Consider the following 20638-nt stretch of genomic DNA (forward strand, 5'->3'; position numbering starts at 1 on the left):
TCCCTCCCTCTTCTCTCTTTGAAGCTGTCATTATTGCTGTGGCATTTCCTGTGTTGCTACAAATGATCTGAGATTGCTGTCCCCTGTTTTTATTCGCTGGCTGTCAGGTCACGTCGGTTCCAACCCGCAGACGCCCGTGTAAGTACAGTGTTTGCTTTACAGTGTGAGTCAGTCCCCTTGCAGAGCTCGTCTAGATTTGACTGTTCAACAGGATTCCTCGCTCCGGCCCCACCTCCACGCCAACTCCTTGGGACCTGTCAATCAAGCGCTGCGAATGAAGAGCAGTGATTTCTGAATGAACTCTCCACCTCTGGTAGTGTCAGCACGGCACCCATGGATGACAGAAAACCTTCCTTTCACGGATCAGGCCCACCCCTCTCTCTTTCCTTGCCCCAGGCCGCCCCTTACCTCTCCTTCAAAGGTTAGGTTGTATTGATTCAGCTGAACCACTTGAAAAATAACCCCGGAGTTACAGCAAAAACTGTGCAAATATCTCGAACAACTAGGTGTATCTATTATCAACCTACGCCATGTCTGTTTTTAAATAAAAAAAAAAGAATTTACTAGCGCTAGATAGCTTGTTATTTTAGGTCTATTAGAAGACGAGAGGACTCAACGAAGCAATTTGCGGTTGTTGTGTGTTTGGCACAGTTACAAAATACTGCGGTGTCTGGAGGGCTTGAGTTTTTTAAGACAAAATCACCCAATTAGTAGCCCACTTATAAAAATGTTTGCATTTTCGTTTTTTTTGGAGCCGGCATTTAAGAAGTATTTGCATTTGTTTACAGGGTTTACAAACAAAAGAGATGGCATTTCAGTTATTTGTTTTTTATTAAATGTATTTAAATATTCAAACAGTCACACATATACAGTAGAAATTACAATAAACGCCGTGAGAAACAAAAATTATACATTCCGAGCACACCTTTTCTCTCCGTTCAAAAATGTGTAATTCGCTTACCCAACAAGCTTCTTATTTACACCAGAAAAATATTATTATAGGTCTTTATATGAAACAAAAATATATACTTTTTTTCTTTACAAATACAAATATTGCAAAGGGAACACGTTTAAAAAAAAACGGACAGATGCTGACATGCAGTTAAAGACAGTTTCATGTTTCTGAGTTTGTAGTCTGTCAGTCAGCTCATGGGTAGGTCGAAACTTTTGTTTTTTCATACACCAGAGCCTTGGGGCAGAGGAGCTTTTTTAAATCATCTTAAAATGTCTGGCAGTTTCCATTTCTGTATAGCTGGCTGGGAGTGTGATTTATTAATTCAGGAGTTTCTGACAGCTTTAGCTTTGGTTGCAGTAATACAATCAGCATGTCCCAGTGTCAAAACAGTGTTTTAAAATAAAAAAAAACAAAAAGAAAACACTGTGAAAGCCTCTTTAATAATATTACATATCAAAATGAGATATTTCAAGTAACTGATATGGTATTTTTAATGTTCTTTTTACAAAGTTGTGTATAATTGCACAGAACGTCGCATTTATTGATGTGTATGTAGTTACTGTGTGTGTGAGTTTTCTTTGTTGTCATTGTTATTTTTTCTGTGCACATTTTTTAAACCTCTTGTGTTTATTTTAGGATATAGGCACAGATTAATCCGTGGCCTTAGTTGGGTCTCTGCAGGTGAAACATAAAGTTAACACAACATTAAGCAAATTAAATTAAACTCCTAAAGACATTGGATTGGGTCTGAATGACTTGGAAACTAAACTGGTTACATTGGATTCAGTATCGATGGCATGTTAATCTTTTATTTGTATTTAAAGTTTGGATTAGGACACCTGATCCCAGCAGACAGACACATCATTATTGTCACTGGATTCTGAGAATGCAAGAACGCAACGTACCATATGATTATTTGTGTTTGTACTTCTTGTACTTGTAATTTGTGTTTTTGTATGTATATTGAATATCTTATAAACCTACCACACCAGTTTCCAGCCTATGTGTATAGCTGAAGGCAAACTAAGTAATAAACTTAGTCAAAACATCATGAAAACACTTTTAAATGCTGTACATCTACCCGAAAGACAGTGAATATAATACTTTAATTCATCCAGTTGTTGCTGTTGTCTGTGCATTCCTCCCAAGGGGAAAATGCATCTTTACCAGCACGATTGCTTTTAAAAAGAGAGGACGATACCCAGAACCTAACAGAGTTCACACGGCACAGGACTGGATAATACTGGATCAGAACAGCCTCCTCCCAGTTCAATAAGCGACCGTCCTGAAGGTTAGGCAGCACAGTATCGTGTGTCACGCACGCTAAACACTGATGTCTGAGGAGAGGAATGACCCACGGGGCAGGTGAAATCAGTAGCATTTCAGGGTAATTGCAGTCCCATGCCGGGGGAGGTTTGCTGTGCTGTGAGAAGAGAGAACACGTGAGTCACGAGAGTTCTGTTAGAGCCGCGTTTCCTCCGATCTTTGCCGAGCGGGTTTAACGCCTGAAGCTGTCTTCCAGTCTGTCCGCCGCAGCCCCTAGTCAAACCCTACTGGACATAAAGGCCTAGTAGTCATGTTTCTGTCTGGTGACACCGCAGTGTCCCTGAGGCACTAAGTGCTTGCGTTTCCCACCCGCAGGGGAGGTAGTCTTTCGGTTCTCGGCGGCTCTAACTCGACGCTGGCGTCTCTGGCTGCAGTGTCGGGGCCGGCTCCGGTCGTGAGGGCTCTGTGGGGCTGCCGTTGCTGGCCGCGGCCGCCGCACTGAGGTCCTCCACCCGGGCCGCCGGCGTTTCTCCCGGCTCGGGCCCAGCCTTAGCGGCCCGCTCCTTCTCCGCCAGCCTGGCCAGCCTCTCCTCGGCCTCGATCTCCTCCGTGGTGGGGATCGAGTTCTTCTTCGGCCGGCCTTTTGGCTTCGTGGGAGCCTCCTGACCTCCTTTGAGCACCTTTAAAGAGAAAGTGGATTATGAGAAAGAAAGGAACGCCAATAAAAGGAAAGTGATACCTACAAAAGGAGTACTTAGTGTACTTAGTGCTTAAGCTGCTCAGTTTTAAAGATGTTTTATGTTTTATGTTTTATGCGACTTGCCACAGACATGTGTCCAACTAATCTCCCGGCACTGACACAAAAAAAGAACAAAGATCCGGTTCGACAAATGAAATGCTCACTTCTCAGAGAAACATGGCCGGCCTTTTCGAAACTAACCATCAGATTTGCATGTGTCTCTCAGATCCCACAAATGTTATGCTTTTGTAGCTCCTTGATAGTGTGGGCGTTCAAACAGGTATTGTTGTAACACAGACCTGATAAGAATCACCTCTGGTAACTGGAAACAACAGCTGTTTTTCTGTTGCACTTCATTTGTTGTATTTTTCCAAGTATTACGTTATGACACATTAGACCTTTTAACAATTATATGTCTCATTTCTTCTTTTTTCTCGTCTTCATTCTTTTGGTCTGCCAACAATTTAGTAGTGTAACTCTTATAGTAAGCCAGTCAAGGCCGGTTCCAGTCCTACAGATGCACAGTTCTGCAGGTTACCAAATTATTAAGACACTTAAGGTTGTCTTGAACTGAAATAGACATCTACCAGGACGGGATGTGTAGGCTTTTTGAGCTGGCCCCCAAGTCTAGACCCTCAATATTTCAGAACCCCCATTCCCCCCATTGTCCCCAGTCCTTGCCTCTTACCATCTTCTTCCACTTCATGCGGCGATTCTGGTACCAGGTCTTGACTTGCAGTTGGGTGAGCCCCAGGGACTGTGCCAGGTCCAGCCTGCAGCAAGACGACGACACAAGCGTTTAGACAGTGAATATACACAGAGATATCCAGACACACTTTGAACGCACTTTCTAATTCTTTGCTCCACACCGTTTGGTTTGTTTGTCACAGTCCGGTGGCATCACAAGCATCAGTTTAATGCAGGGTTTTTCAAACCGGTCCTGGAGTACCCCCTGCCCTGCTGGTTTTTGTTCCAACTGAGGTCTTAATTGCTTAATTGAATCCTTAATTGACCTAACAAAGCAATATACCATTCAATTACGTAATTAAGACCTAGGCTGGAACAAAAAAACAGCAGAGCAGGGGGTACTCCAGGACCGGTTTGAAAACCAATGGTTTAATGCATGAAAAAAAAAAGCTGCCTCTAATGAAAATATGAAGCGTATACACTTTTTATTATTAATATTTATTAAAGTGGTCTACGGCATTGTGTATAATAGCAATTAGTCGTATCTTCATTGCAGATATTTAGGAAATATGAATAAATGATCCTCTGCATATGGGTGATTTAATTTTAATTACATTTCACCCTCAAGGATTCTTGCAATTAACACCCCAGGATGGTGTACACACAATGTGAGTTCAGAGAAGTCACTAAAATGACACTAGCTGTGGAAATGCAATATGTTTCAATATTCATTGAAACAGATCATCTGGTGTTTCATTACACAAACAGGGAGTGCCCCTGAAGTCAAAACCAACACAAGAGAAGAGGCGCTGTGTGTGAATATGCATCCGTATCACTTTGGTGAATCGATTTCATTGGCAGGGAGGACTGCGGGCGTCAGATTGGTTTAGTAAAATCATATCTCGGCCTCCCTTTCTCCCCCAGTAGGGGGGCTCACCAAGAACAGACACGCAGTCACCGAGGGTCCCACGCCCTAACATCTGCGGATCATAAAATAATCGAATCAAAGCATCCGCAACCAGATATTAGAATCCGTTCCAAGCACTTTCAGAGCACATGCACACGTCCGTGACTAATTAAAATATCAGTTTGCCCGCAATATGATATCCCCCCGCTCTGCCCATTTCCCAGGAACAGAATGCGTAATTGTGGCTGAATGAATGAGTGAGAAAAAGCAGTTCATCAAAAAATAATCAAAAGCTTTTTCTGTTCTTTTTTTTTCCTCCTCCTTATAATGATTTGATTCAAAGTTCCTTGGCATGCTCTTTGTGGAAGTCCTTAATCCTCAAATTAAAGGCTTTTCCACCTTTACTGTTATTATGGCCTCCCTTTTGGGTTAGTTGAAGTGAAACACCCCGAGGAAATGAGGGGATTACTTTTTGGCTTTCCCTTCGTTTCGGCTCCAGTCAATCAATCGGAAGTGTTCATTTGAGATTATAATTTAGGCCAGTCGCCATTGCGGCAAGCGGGTAAGGGGCCAAGCGCAGCAGCACACAGCATGGTACGGCAAAAACAAACGCTATAAAATATGAGGGGGGTCATGTAATCGGTTTTTAACGGCTCAGCTCTGTCACTTTGTCAATACCGCGTCTCTGGTCTCCGAGGCGGAAGGCACATATTAAGTGCGGAGGCAAAGAAAGTCATTAGAGACCTGAAATCGCCGCTTGCTAGTCATTCGTCATTATTCATGTTCTGCGCAGCCAACCGCTGTAGAGAAGGCCAACGCCATAAATGAGTTCACTGGCCTGACCTCAGTGCAATTAGTCTGTCAGATTGAACTTTTTGATTTAATTAGATTTATCGAGTATGATGTTTTGGGTTATTTCCATAGTTTATGATGATGATGATGATGATAATAAAAGTAGCAGAAGTTTAGTGTTATTAATTAGTAAGTCATTATCTTTCCTCTTTCCTCCGTCTGAAAGGGAGGCATCCTCAGTTTGAAATGGTCGAGAAGACAAACGGGTTCTTCTGGGAAACCCTGGGACGTTAACAGTCGGGCTTTTGCAGTGAACGTTTCCAACGATTTAATCATCTGGTTACGCCAGCGTCGGATTCGGACACAATATTTGGCTTTGCCTGCCCGACGCATTGTCACAATCCCTCCCTTTGTGCTACACAAACCATTAGCTCACTTGCAAACTATGCCTCTCTGGCTCGCTTGAAGCCCAATGAGCAAGCGGGAGGGCGGGCGACGAGGGCAGAGAGAGAGACGTGAAACCGAGAGGTGTGCTTGTCATATCGGGATTAGGTGAATTTTTCCAGGAGTTGGAAGGACGTGCATCATTGTTGCCATGAAAACAGCGGCAACAAATGCTTATTTACTGCTCGGAGTTTAACAAGATCATAGAAACTATACATGACCACTGAGCCACCTTAGGAAACCACGATGGGGTTTGTTGTTCAAACCGAGACCGAAACCGAACTCCCCTGTTTCTTCCACGTACTGATCGTATCTCTGCCCCCCCAGGATGACCTGACTCTCCACAAACAGACAAACACACCTTTTAAAAAAATATCTAGGTGGCGATCAAATATTATTGTTTGTAATTGATTAGCTCAACCTATGTTTTTGGCCGTTCGTGTTAAGAGAACTGATGACTGACAAGGGGGTTTAAAATCACTGCCACTCAGGTCTGTTCAATTCACCTGTATTTGGACTTTTATTATGATTATTATTTTTTAATTAGCTACTCCAATCTTAATTCTATCAAGTAGTGGTGTTGTTTGTCTACAAGGCCAGATCTTTAAGAAAAATGCCATCTCTTTAAAAGCTAATTCAGCAAGCGCATTGTCCTATTAATTATTTTTTAAATATTGTTACCGGTGTAATTCTGAGCACAGATCATTTTATTTGTTCAATTTATTTGTTCGAATGTGTCTGAGTTTTTGTAAGGCTATAGGAGTTTGTTTTGCGTCTCCTGATTTAAACTCCAGGTCAGGTTATAAAAACTGTATTTCTTACTTTGAAAACCCAAATGAATTTTAATTATGGCCTGAGGTTATGCTCAGAAGAGTGTGATTGCTTGAAATATTTCCAATAACCACAAATTGAAACTAGGAAGGGAATTAATCACTCTGACTACAATATGATTCTGACTTTAGAATGAGGTCATTGATACATTTCTAAGGGAACCATAAACTCAAACATTGAATCATGTACATTTGATCTAACATTAGGAGAGAATAAAAGGCTACATTCATGAAACATTTTATTTTGGTTTCCTTTTGGCAGCACGTTTAATGTAAAATTCAATAATTCCTGAAAGTAAAAACGAGAGAAACATAAAATGCCATTATTCATGTGTCCGATCACGGAGCTGCAGGGACTGTCAGGAAAGTTAGTGTGATCTTAGAGAAAAATGGAGGTGATTTTTTGTATTTATTTCACTGTTGAGAAGTTCCAGTGCGCTGTTGTTGTTAATAAAATGCTGAGAGAGACTGGTGACCAATGTGTCCTTTTCCCATGCAGAGACTGTTTCTGCGCTTAGAAAATATTACTGTTCTGTATTACTGAGAAACACAGACCGAGGGACAGACCGAGAGACCGAGAGAGAGAGAGACCGAGAGACAGAGACAAAGTGAGAGAGAGAGAGAGAGAGAGAGAGAGACTGAGAGACACAGACCGAGGGGACAGACCAAGAGACAGAGAAAGAGAGAAAGGGAGACAGAGGGAGAGAAACCGAGAGACACAAACCGAGGGACAGAGAGACTGAGTGAGAGAGAGACCAAGACCGATCGACAGAGAGAGAGAGAGAGAGAGAGAGAGAGAGAGTGTGTGTGTGTGTATGTGTGTGTGTTGGGGATTACTATACAGGATTCCTAGTAAAAAACTAAATAATGTAACTGATTAAGAGGTCCACAGCAACTTGAAAATAGGTTTTATCTGCCCAGCGTCGCCAGTGACGATATTCTACAGCTGGAAAATCGAAAGACGCCCAACAAAAACCCAAACAGTAATCAATCAATCCCAGTCAGTCAGGGTCCATCGTTCACAGCTGAACAAATCAAAGAGCTCTGTACCCAGAAAAAAACAAACGCACGCATATCGTCTGGCCTATAGACGGCGCCCCAGTGAGGCGTGGCAGTTCCCCTGTGCGGTGCCTCAATCAGCTCTTCTGTCATTGTGTAGCTGCTCTGCGTTTTACCACACGAAAGAGTCTCTCTCACCTGTCGGGGGTGGACAGGTACTTCTGCTTCTGGAACTTCTTCTCCAGCCCCATGAGCTGCAGCTCGGTGAAGATGGTGCGGCTGCGGCGGGGCTTCTTCAGCCGGGGGGCCCCCTGCTCCGTCTCCGACTCGCTGCTGATGCTCAGGGGCGTCTCGCTGGCGGGGGGCTCGCCGCGGGGGGCCGGCAGCAGCGGCAGGGCCAGGGGCATGCGGGCGGGGGGGGACGAGGACTGCCGGGACAGGTGGGGCAGGCCGGGCGGCTGGCGGGTGATGACGGAGAGGAGGGGGTAGGCGCGCAGGGAGGAAGGGCCTGGAAGCACAACACAAAGAAGAGAAACCGCTGTGAGACAACTGGACTCCGCGGTGACTTTTTTGGTAACTCGCTTCTCTCCTGTAGTCTTTAGTGGGTGGGTCAAACTTCAGATTTAATATGGCCCCCCGGCTCATGCTAACACAGGTGGCCTTTCAGACAAGAGTGTACGATGTTAAAACTGCCCTGCCCAAGGTGATCTGGAGTTTAAATGCGTCACAGCTTCTCCCCATTTGAGCAGACAAACACAATAGTGACTGCAGTCTGCCCAGGGTTATTCAGAAGTGAACAGTTAGTGTGTTTCAGCAGTTTATGACTCTAGGGGAGGATTGTCTCCATTAGAGGAACGTATTCCTAGTAAACTGTGTGCAGACAGAGACTGGTACCCTGGACAGCTCTGCACTGAAGGGGAGCTGCTGGTATTGTCAGGTGCTGGTCCGTTTTAATGGGAATTTAAGATCTGCTAACTAAGCATCACTTATTAATCCCAGCCCCACTGCTTTTGTTTTTGTTTTGTATTCTGTGTGTGTTTTCAAACTTAGAAGACGATTAATATGATCGTTTTAAACGTATACAGATTTCAGTGGAATCCTCTCTAAGTTACTGCCCTTTTGACACAGAAATATAATTTCAAAATGATTAAAAAGTTGACCATTTCATATTATTATTGTTGTTGTAGCAGTGTTTTTCCATCTGAGTGTTTTGTTTTTCAGTATGCAATATTAAATGTATGTAGTATCATACTATTTAATTGTTAGAGAAATAGACATTCGCCCCTTCATTCAGATATTAAGTGATATGAACAAAATAGATAACAACACACGGCATGCAATTACCAATCAATACCAGTCAGTCAGGGTCAGTCGCTCGTGGTTGAACAAACCCTGCGTTATTCATGCATTTGTTGGTTTGTAGCTCTGAGGTGAGTCAGAGCAAGAGGATTGAAAACAATCTGCTGCAAACGGTGGACCGCAGCTCACGCAATCATACCAGGATGGACACAAACTGACACAAACGTAGACTCGAACACAGATTTACGAAAAAAGCGATACAACTAACACAAGTGACATTTTGCACAGCAGCCTCAGACTCCAACTAGGGATCATTAAAATGTATTAATCATATGCCATGACTCATATTTGAAAATGACCATTCCAATAACATCTTTACAGTTAGTGTTTTCCCTCAAAGTTAAGATTTAATGTTTTTCCCCCTCCCTTCCTATATTTGCACACCTATTTGGTACCGCAAAACACACATGCAGTACAATGCACTGGCTTTGCTTTGGAGACACAACGTCCTCTCGATCAGACAGGTGTGGGGAAAGCGTTATCTTGCTTTGGATCATAAATACAGCGAGAAGACGGGTACTAACGGAAGGTCTTTGTTTCATCACTCGCAGCGTGTTTCGCTTCGCAAAGACAAAACTCTCCGAGATAATCATTTTTATTTTATGCGAGCAGATACATGACTCAACTGTGATCTTCAACAGGAGGCGCTTGCAGTGAAGGCCAATAAATCTCCACATGGGCTGTCACAAGAAGTCGTTTTTCTCGTTTGTTTTTTTCCCTCCCGGGCAGCACTGAGACGCCGGAGTCAATAAAAAACAGCAGTTGTCTGGAAGCTAACCAGTAGTGAATAAAGATGTTGCCTCGGTATTAATTCAGAAAAACCCTTAAGCCTTCAAAGATATAAAGTACAGTTGTAATGTATGTGTAAAATCAGACTGAAATGCATCTTCTGTGCTTTTCCAAAAAATATGAACAGACACTTTGCCTCCCCTGATTTTATGTGGCACAAGGAATTCAAACTAGTTATTGTGACAATTTCGTCTCCATATTTCAGACGTCCTACAGGCTATTTTGCCCTCACTATCTGTTACTGCTCTGAGGAGGCCTGGGGAATATCAAAGCATAACCTGTGATTGTTTCTCAGTGGCCTGGCAGTTTCAGTTTTCACACACCCCCTTCCCACTGAGTCACTAGTACTACTATTCATATGATTAATAATATTGTTTAGCAGGTGATAACTTTACTTTTCTGCTTTCGGACAATCCTCTCAGAACTTGCATTTGGAACGGAATGATTCTAGAACTGTTGCAGTGTATCATGGGATTTAATTTAGTTTGTATGTCTTCTACAGCACAAAACGTGTTGTTCAGTTCTCACCGCACTCTGAGGAAAGGGATTTTCAACCACTATTGACATCTCTTAATAATAGATATTCAACTTCCGCTCTAGAGAGAGAGAAACCCTAGAAAGGGCCGAAAATAAACTGCTTGAAATGTACACCGAGTCTGGTGGGAGTAACGGCTCGAATGTAACACTTTTGTATTTGGTTATTATTTGGTAAAATAATCAAACTCAACTGAAGCTGAGGTACTTAAGGTGACAAGAGATGAATAAGTTATTTATGGAGAGTAAATCGGTGGCTGTAATCTGGTAATTCAGCATGTGTTAGGAGCCCAGGGGGAAATGTGTGGATGAGTCAGAGTGTGTTGCAGCCTGCCCCCTCCCCGCTCTCCCTTTCGCTCCGAGCGACAGCGCCGCGGTTGTCTTCAGGATGACATCACTGGCATCGGTTATCTCATCCCCGATATTCCACCTCAGAGGATCATTAGGGGCTGCAAGTCTCAACAGACGCTCCTCTAGCCGTGCACAACACTCATGTCAGGCCGAAGGAATCTCGCCTGCTTTGCTCGCTCTCGCTCAGATGCGTGCCATTAATTTTCTTAACAAGGGTGCATGTTGAAAGCTCAGTCCAATAAATAATTATCTCGGCCGCTAATACAATCACCCAGATTTGATAAAAATAGCAATGAGCTTTTGGTAGGTGGAGCCGAAGTTATTTTAATGAACAATATTTTAAATCTCAGGTTTGGAAGATGCGAGCCAGATGCTAGAATATTATTAGGATTTAATTCAACAGAAAATCAACAGCAGGCACAGTAGTATTTCCTAAACCATTTGCAACCACAAGTTTACATTTCATTTTTCGAAATTCTAAAAAAAAATAAAGCCAAAATGCAGTATTCTACTAATCAAGAAAGTTGGCAGATAAATAAATAGACTATTTATCCTTAATTTGCCCACTGCAGGACTTCATTACAACTGCTTTAGATTACTATAGTGCATTGAGATAATTAATCTGAGAAACATCTGCCCAAGGTAAAGGCAATTGGTGTATCTTTTTATACTTTGTGTGTCATAAACAAGTATAATTCTCTATCTTTATAGCAGTGATGCACTGGAATTTCAGTATATATATATATATATATATATATATATATATATATATATGTTGACTCTAGAGCTACACCCTGGGCAGCCGCCCTTTCACCGGTGGATCCCTGGTGTCTCACTCGGTTGTGCTTGTACAGTTCATGAATCAAGTGTTTGTGTTGTATTGAAAAGACATCAGTGCCTGTCAGCGGTGTGTCACGTTCGGATCCTGACAGCCCGGCAGGTTGTCAGTCGTGTCATTGTGGGATTGTGAAGGCACTACTCACTGGTTGGCACCTGATCAGGGTGGATTTTAATACACAAACGTCTCCACAAACCCTCACAAGTGTCTTTTTCTTTCCCATAAGATAAACAGTGAGGACAATATGTGAGTCTTACCATGACCCTGTGGATGTTTGCTTTACGTCTTCTGCAATGAGCGCTTCGTTGTAAGTTACAGTTACAGCTGTGTGTTTAATACTGCAGTTGCTAAAAAGAAAAGCCCAACGGTCTTTTCATTGTATGTCAGTTTGATTTCATTTGAGTGAAGTGTACGGCCAACTTTAAAACCACATAAAGCCAACTTTTGCAGGCTTTGTCATTCATGTCCTTCCTTGCCAGCCGTAGAGCTTGTACAGTCCCTGTGCGTGTGATCAGTAAACAATCTGGGAGATGTGTAATGTATTACTTTTAACCTATACAGTATATACCAATTCACATATAGGATCAGCAACACCTTCATAAGAGGTTAATATTAGGACTACGACTCCACCACACGATGCAAAGCACAACAGGTTACTCAAATAAATACAGTGACTGTGACGCTGAGAAAAGAAACGCCCTTGGTTTAGTGAAGGGCAACAGATATTATATTTGACACAGAGTTAAGGTTCGAGATTGCACTTATTAAATGTGTGTTAAATGTGTATTTTTATATAATCATCTTCATCATAATCATGAGGGATGAAGGACTATATATATGTAATTTGCAATTTAGGACATTTTTTGTGACTGTAGGGCTCTGTTTGCATGAAGACGTTGTGTAGTAACATCATTGTTTTATAATGGAAACGTAAAATGATTACAACTGAAATGCATTATTGTACAAATAGTTGGCATTGTTTAACTGCAAAGAATTCTGGCTACCAGTTAATTGTGTCAAGACTTGATGACATTTCACTACCAACAACACCGGCCTGCTCTGTTTGTTGAGGATTATCCTGCAGATTCTGTAAAAGCCACAGCTCTCCTGTCGGTTCTCCTCCGTGAGCCACCCCCCCTAGCAAGAGGGCCACTGAATCAACTTGTGCTCGATGACTGCACTTTCCTATTTGCACATTTTTCAACACACTGTCATGTGAGATTACTCGAGTGCTGATGTTATCTTTACCTTTTTCCCCCACTAAAAGCTTTGCCCTGGGTTCCGATGAGAGATGAGTTTCCAAATGAAATATTATCACCCAGTGTTACACCATTCATTTTTTTCCCTGTGTCTTGTAATGATCTATAGAGTTACAGCCTCCTACTCTTCAGTTGAGATAGCGTAGCGACTCCCAGGAAACGTTTGCAGTGTCTCCACAGCCATAATCCACCCAGACCCTTCCTTGATCATTTTTCTTTGCATGATTCCGTTTGCAGTTCAATTATTTTACATGCATTTAAGAAAACCAAGATACATTTGCATTCACTGTGCACCAGCAGGGATATACTTCAATTGTCCACATTGCGCACATTGTATTTAACTATAACTCTGTCCTTCGGCTGATTTATAATGGCAAGTTCTTCGGCACACCCATCCTCCTGCTGGGCCATATATAAGCATTCGCTCTTATCTAAATGATCAAATACCACTTCCACAAAACTGCTGCTTTTCACTGCAAGACGTCAAATTCCTTTTCTCCGCAATAATTGGATCTGTCATCCTGCCGAGCACAGTTTTCTGCTTGTATCAGTAATTGTGTCTTATTTGTGAATTGCACACAACAGTTATCCGCTCCTTCAAATGCCTGCGTTTGAGTGACCTTCATATATTCTACAGTGTGCTAATAAAGAAGACAAGCCGTACAAAAGGACAGGTAAATCAAAGTTCAATTCTTTATGGAGAAATACATTTGGGGAAAAGTCTTTAAACTCGTGGCTCTGTATTCATGTATGTAACTTATTTTGTTGTGTTTTTAATTAGTGCAACAGAGATGAGAATATGAAATCTGGTTCTTCGCTTTTTCATTTTAGGAGATACAGTTTGTTTATTGATGCCTTGTGTTGTTGTTGTTGGTGTTGTTTTAACCTGCATATTAACTGACTGAAATTCATCGCACCAAATTACAAAATCAATTTCTTTTTGTTTTTATCATTTTATATTTTCAAAGAACGACGCCTAGAAAGAGTGAGAGAAACAGAGATGGGCGAACAGAATAGGGGCAGGAAATAACAGTGACTTTTGCCAGAGCTGTTGTACTCGGTCATTTTCAACTGTATTCCACCCTAATTGAATTTCCTTATTGCCTGTACTGTGTGAGAAAAAAGCATCCCTTTTCACCACATTACATCTACTGAAAGGACTCCAGGGCAGGACTGTCCCACAGTGACACCTGCTGGACACTGTGTCGACCGCAGATCTCTGGGCTAGGATTCCTCTCCCAGCACCAGCACTGAAACCAGGGCTCGTGGCCTTTGAAAATCAAGGGCCTCTCAGCCTGCCAGGATCTAAATTGGGAATACAAGCCACTGAAGAGGATGAATATACAGTATCTCACACCCGGCCCCACAGCTTCAAATAAATGGGGGACACTGGGCCCAGAATCTGGAAACATGTCACTCTATCCACATAGCGCAGCGCTGCCAAAACCTTATAGTGCCCTCTAGCACCAAGCAAGGCCTGGGATATTGATCAGAGCGGCGCTGGTCCATGTATTTTTATCTCGCTGCTTGCGTTTCCGTCTTCTGGTTTTATTCGCGTCACTCTCCGTGAAAAAAAATAATTATGAATTCTGTGGGGACTAGGAATTCTGTGTAGTGTTTTAAATGCAGTTACGTTGGTGTGATAGTTTGTGTTCCTCATGGGGCATTTCTGTCAAAGGCGTTTTGTTTTGATCCACCGAGAATCGCACGTCGGCTTTCGGGGGAGAAAAGAGCGCGAAGAATTAAGAAAACCAGCGTCCGTCAAAAATGTATTTCAGAACGAAACCATACAAAGCATTACTCTAATTACTGTTTATCAATAATAGTAATAATAGCAACAATAATAATAATAATTTGTAGTACTAGTAGCAACAGTAAAAGTAGTATGATTAATATACATATTTTTGATGTTGTTTTTTACACCAGACAAGCTGATTTTTTATCCTAAGATCTATCTTTAGGTGTAACTCATGCATTAAAGGAGTTGCTGTGCATGTCCTTCTTTCATTTCTTAGCATGAGAAAATGTTTACTAAACCTCCTGCCTGGCGGGTAGTAAATCTCTTTGTTACTGGAGGTTGTAATAAGTATCAGTCAGATACCGCTAAAAAGATAAGGTCAGAAACAGGTTTCAGGGAATGTTTAACCCTCTAGAGTAGCATGTTTACATATGGAAGATCAAAGGCTTATTTATTCATTTGTTTGTTTATTTGTTTGTGTATTTAATATGAATCCTATTAGAATGCACAGCCATTATGAACGCACTGCAAATGGCTGCATTTCGCTTACCGTGTCCTATGACGTGCATTGGTTAACCATTTCCTGGGTTAATAAGGGGTTAATGGTTTGAGTTGAGGAAGCCGTTGTTCACACAATACGCTGTAATAAAGCAACAGGCTCCAGCACATTGTGACGGTTCCACCCCTGTGAAGTTGTAAGTCACAATATTCTCATGAAGTCTCACTTGTGTGTTTGCAGTTTCTAATGGATGAAGCATTTTTCCATATTATTGAAAGAATAGCTGTTTATATTTATCATCGAATTAAGTAATATATTACATTAATTAACTAACTTATTATTAAAAAATAAATGGTTCTGATTATGTAAGGTAGAGATACTGAAGACCCTACAGTCTGCTCAAAGTACCTGTATGCCTTTCTCTGAATTGGCACAAGCTGGCAAGACCTTTAATTGTGTTTTGTTTTATTGTATTGAGTACCATCTCAGCAGCAGCTATGCAGAGCAGTAGTGAAGTAAAACGTTAAAATCGATATGATTTGTATTCACAACACACAGATTTGCGTATTTGAAAAGCTGTAACTCGATCTCCTGGAATTTAAAGGTCTCAATTTAAAGCAAGGTCTCGGTTAACTTCAGACAAGAGAAATCGTTACAATCAGAGATCGCATTTGTAGATGTTAAGATAGCAGCAAAGAGAGCCTTTAATTTAGATCAGATCGGGGAGTGAGCAGTGGCCTCTCTAACAGAGGAGCACAGTTCGAGAGTATGACGCGCACCGGTGTGAGGAAGAACAAAAATGAAAATCACAGCACTGAGACTTCGATTCGAATACCAGCGAGGCTTGTCTGTTTTTGCTTTTTGTTTCACTTGGTTAAATACTGTTTAATGACAACTCAGCCGAAGGAGCGTGTCCCCGAGGCAGCCGTAACCTTGTGAGTCTCATCGGAACACGTGTTCAGGACGGACTGGATACCAAACAGGATCTGAAATTGCCAAAGATAACCTCGTGTTTACCTTCTCAAGTTGCGATTTAGCGCCTCGTCTCTCTGCCCACACGGGGGGGAGCAATAGGCATCACCTGGTCAGAGATGAGTCACACCTTGCGAGAGGCCTGCCGTCATGTTTAGGAATAAAACTGAACTGAGTCGGCCTGCCCTGCACTTGGCTTTGGGGTCCCAGTCTGGTTTTAGTCATAACACTGAGAATGATCACTTTCTTCCAGACGACTGGTTTGATAAAAGTAATTATGGAGACCTCGAGGCCATGAATGTGAAAGAGACCCATGTTCAAACAGCCGCAGAATACCATTCCTTGAATATAAACCCGTGGAACTCTATTCCTTTTACTCGGTCATAATACTCAGCACTTTATCCGGAGTTATTAAAGGACACCAAATGAGCACGATGGGTCGAATGGCCTCCTCTCGTTTGTAGACTTTGTTCTTTCTGTATTTGTTGTTTGTCACTGGCACCACTTTCTAATAGCTGCAGACAGGGGACAGCAGGAATAAAAGTGTTTAGTTACTATATTTAGACCATGTGGCCCAACCACTAAAAATAAGTGTTTCCAAATGAGATAATTGAACTATTTTTACAGTAAAGTGCCTGCTTTTATTTTCGGAACACAAATAATTACACTTTAATTGATGCTTTCCCCGCCGCTGAGCCGTGCTGGCTTGCTCTTGAGGTTAAGCTGTCACCTGAAACCACCACGTCAAATTAAAGGCTTAAAAAGCCAACTACTGTATTATCATTACAATAATATTTTTGCGTTTTATAAAGAGGATTTGTTTAGCATGTGTGCGTGTGAATTGTTGTGGCGCTCTGGAGAGGTGATAGGTTGGAAAACAAAAGGATAGGCCTCCTGTGATTCAAAGTGCAGCAGAGTGAACCGCCATACACATTCCTGTCGGGAAGGACGAGCGCAGGAGGAGAGAGATTTCAACCCCAGCCCAGAATTAGTGGCTCATCTGTCCTGTCAAGAGCGTCCACAAATCTGACCGATGAGGTAAAGTGTGTTGGTGGTTTTGGAAAGTGGAAAAAAAAAAGTAATGGAACAGACCGTCAAAACTTTTTTTTTTTTTTTGGATTATAGAAATGGGAAGGGAAACAATTAATGATGATGAAATATATCATTTAAATTTGCTTGGATACTATATCTCCAATTCTGTATACTCCAAGAGAAACTCTATGGTTTTAACCTTTGGATAGGAAAGTTTGCTTATCAGCCTTCATCATGAAATGAATATTGCTAATCGAAGTGTCCTTATTACTAAGAACCTGTTAATGCTGTTAGGTGAATCTGATGCCATGACATTTATCAAACTATTTACCCCAAAAGGCCTTTAACATTTACATTCACATATCCCTCTGAGCCTCCTGGGGTCTTTCAAAGAAATGTCCCTTCAGCGTCTGGGGTGGGGTTTCCCAGAACATCGGCAGACACCATTCAGGACATCATTTCAACTTCACCAATTAAGAAGAAAATCGCAGAGGACCAGTAGTAATAATAATAATAATAATAATTCTACCAAAGCTGAAAAGGATATGTCTAAAAAGTTGTACTGTTCCTTCTCATATATTAAGTCCCACAGAACCGCAGTGTGTAAACCTCTCATTTGTAATGATCTCAAAGATTAAAACAGCAACGTGGTCCCAGTCTTAGAAACCGCATATCTGCAGCTGATTAAGACAGACATTCTCTGATTGTTTTAAATGGTTTCTATTCCACACACTTAGGTAGCTACCCAGAGGCCAGATTAAATCAGATTTATTGTACAGCTGCAGCTGTTATAAATAGGGCCGCGTGCTGCACGATCTGTCCATATAATTGATATGGCAAATTGCACAAAACACAAATTCTCAAGAAGCACAGATGGATTTATTATCTTTACTGTTTTCAAGCTATTTAAAACAAACACATCATGTGTGCTATCTTGTATCGGCAACATCAAATTGAATAGCAGCTTATGTTCAAATGGATAACACAAAATGAATACAGTTTTGTGTTAAAATCCACTAACAGTATAATGAGTTTAGTATTTAGTTATTTCAGTGTAGCGCAAAACGTTTTGATTTAACAAACATGCAGGAAGGAGAAATTAAATCTGCCCTCTACAATAGCATTGTATTTACAAAGTACAGTACAGTTTGGGGATATTGTATTGATTTTTTTTTTAATTGGAACATTATTATTATTGGAAATGGCTGATTCACAAAAACAGCAACCACTATAACAATATCCATAAGTTAATGAACCATCCAGTTTAAATTTGGCAGCTGTTTCCTAATGAAAAGGTTTGAATCCAGTCTTTTAATTGCATCATTGGCCTGAACAATATCTAGTGCCCTTGTATAACATAAAAAAAATCCATAAAGGCCTCAGATTATAATTTGATAATTTTATAATAATGCGCACAAACAACGGCTTTCTGTTTCACTTTCTCATCCTGACTGCTGTCATTGTAGCACCGGGACAGACATGACAACAACAGGGAAACTCATGAGAGGAATAAACTGGCACATTGCGTGCATGTTGTCCAGCAGTTTCAGTCGGTCGTCGTGATCTGTCCCGACTGTCAGCTCCCAGCACAGGATTGAATTCAGTCAGATGAAGGATGGGTCACATCAAGGTGAAACTCTACTGAACGGGGCAGGACTTTTCGGTTCCTTAAGACTCAGAAGTGCAGGCGGCTTCAATACTAAACAGTATCTATATGTAAAAAACAATCTATTAAACTGTTCTGGTTTTGATGAGGTTGTGTTTGTCCGTCTATGGGTCTGCCGGCTTCTTTGACTCGTTTAATTAGCAACGACTTCTGAATGAGGATTTTATTTCCGCGCAACCAACCAAATATATCTAATAAAATGCATGAAGATGATTAAATCGAAATTGATATTCCGTGGGTTTTCATTAATATTAGTTAGACATACTGGTAACAGAAATGTAGTTTTGGCTTAAAACAATAGGCTACAGTCGGATTTTCACATAGGCATATATATATATACGATAGCAAGTTTTGTGTTTAACTTTTCTAAAACGTGGGAAACAACTTGTTATTGACTATTAAATCGGCAAAACAATGCTCTCAAAAATAGAAACATGGTAATATCTGCAACTGTGAGTGTGGGCTCTCTTGACCTTTCTATAGCGTATGCCTCTCCACCAATACTGCCTGTCAAAATCCATATTTAGCTCATTTTCTCGGTATTTCAGTGTTCAAGCTTTCAAAATGTTGCTCATCTCCAGATTAACAATTATAACTATTGACGTAGTCTGGTTATTAAACATATTCAATATTGCTTTCTTAGAAGAAGACAAAAACACTAATAATAATAATAATAATAATAATAATAATAATAATAATAATAATAATAATAGTTATACTGTAAAAACGGTGGAATTGTAAATTATAAATATATATATATATATATATATATATATATATATATATATATATATATATATATATATATATATTTAAGCGCAATATTCCTTGTTCACCATTACGCAAGGTTTACTTACCATTGAGATCCCTCTACTATTTGTGTATCTACTATTGTAATACCAGGCTACTGAATACTGTGAAAGAACTACTACTAATGCAACAACTCAAAATCATAATAATCATAACCATCATTAAAGTAACAATAACAACACACAGGTATGCTGCACCTCTGCAGGAGCGCACCTGGCTGCGGCTCCTGTGCAACACCAGGGGGTGAAGGGCTGCAAACACAGCGGACTCACCCGAGCAGGAGTGCAGAGGCTTGGGTCTGACGACGAGAGAGGGGCACACGGAGTACAGGGACAGTTTCTCAAAGTAATCGCAAGTCTCCTTGGACAGGATCTCGTCGATCATGAACGTCTTGTAGCGCCGCCTGGCTGCTTTGAGCTGCCCGGGAGAGGAGAGCCGGAGCTCGGCTTGGCAGTGCATGGTGGCCCGCTGTGTCGGGAGTGGAGGAAAGTGCAGGCGCACACGGGCAGGTCGTGTCGTTTTCTCTCAAAGGTCCCGGCGGCTGCGCTCAGTTTCTGTGGGAGACTAGTCTGTGTGAAGAGTTATTAATGCACTGAGGACAAAGTGCCCCGCAGCCGCGGCTATATAAACCATCTTTACAATCCCATCTCAGGACACTGGGACTGTCAATCAAAACTCTCTCTCTCTCTCTCTCTCTCTCTCTCTGTGTGTGTGTCTTGTCTGTCTGTCTCTCTCTCTCTCTCTCTCTCTCTCTCTCTCTCTCTCTCTGTGTGTGTGTCTTGTCTGTCTGTCTCTCTCTCTCTCTCTCTCTCTCTCTCTCTCTCTCTCTCTCTCTCTCTCTCTCTCTCTCTCTGTGTGTCTTGTCTGTCTGTCTCTCTCTCTCTCTCTCTCTCTCTCTCTCTCTCTCTCTCTTTCTCTGTGTGTCTTGTCTGTATCTCTCTCTAACTCTCCCTCTCTCTATTCCCCTTTCTCTCTTTTTATTCCGCTGTTACCAAATACAGCCACTTCCTTTTACCGCGTCAAATTGAATAGTCATTTGAGACTAATATGCACCAGAACTGGATTTTAATATAAGCACAGAAAGCAGAGAACGTATTATTATTATTATTATTATTATTATTATTATTATTATTATTATTATTATTATTACAGTATTAGTAGTCGCAGTATAA

At 41.4% G+C, this 20638-nt stretch overlaps 1 protein-coding gene across 1 annotated transcript; it reads right to left on the minus strand.

Moving 5' to 3' along the window:
- Nucleotides 1-812: 812 nt before the first annotated feature.
- barx2 (BARX homeobox 2) lies at nucleotides 813-20245 on the minus strand. The gene is made up of 4 exons (XM_066709805.1): nucleotides 19739-20245; nucleotides 7818-8127; nucleotides 3649-3733; nucleotides 813-2901 (listed from the first exon to the last, which is right to left on the minus strand). The coding sequence occupies exons 1-4, from the start codon at nucleotides 19923-19925 to the stop codon at nucleotides 2626-2628; spliced, it is 858 nt and encodes a 285-aa protein (XP_066565902.1). The 5' UTR covers nucleotides 19926-20245; the 3' UTR covers nucleotides 813-2625.
- Nucleotides 20246-20638: the final 393 nt, after the last annotated feature.

Source organism: Amia ocellicauda, chromosome 1 (assembly GCF_036373705.1).
Source record: "Amia ocellicauda isolate fAmiCal2 chromosome 1, fAmiCal2.hap1, whole genome shotgun sequence".
Taxonomy (NCBI): Eukaryota; Metazoa; Chordata; class Actinopteri; order Amiiformes; family Amiidae; genus Amia; species Amia ocellicauda.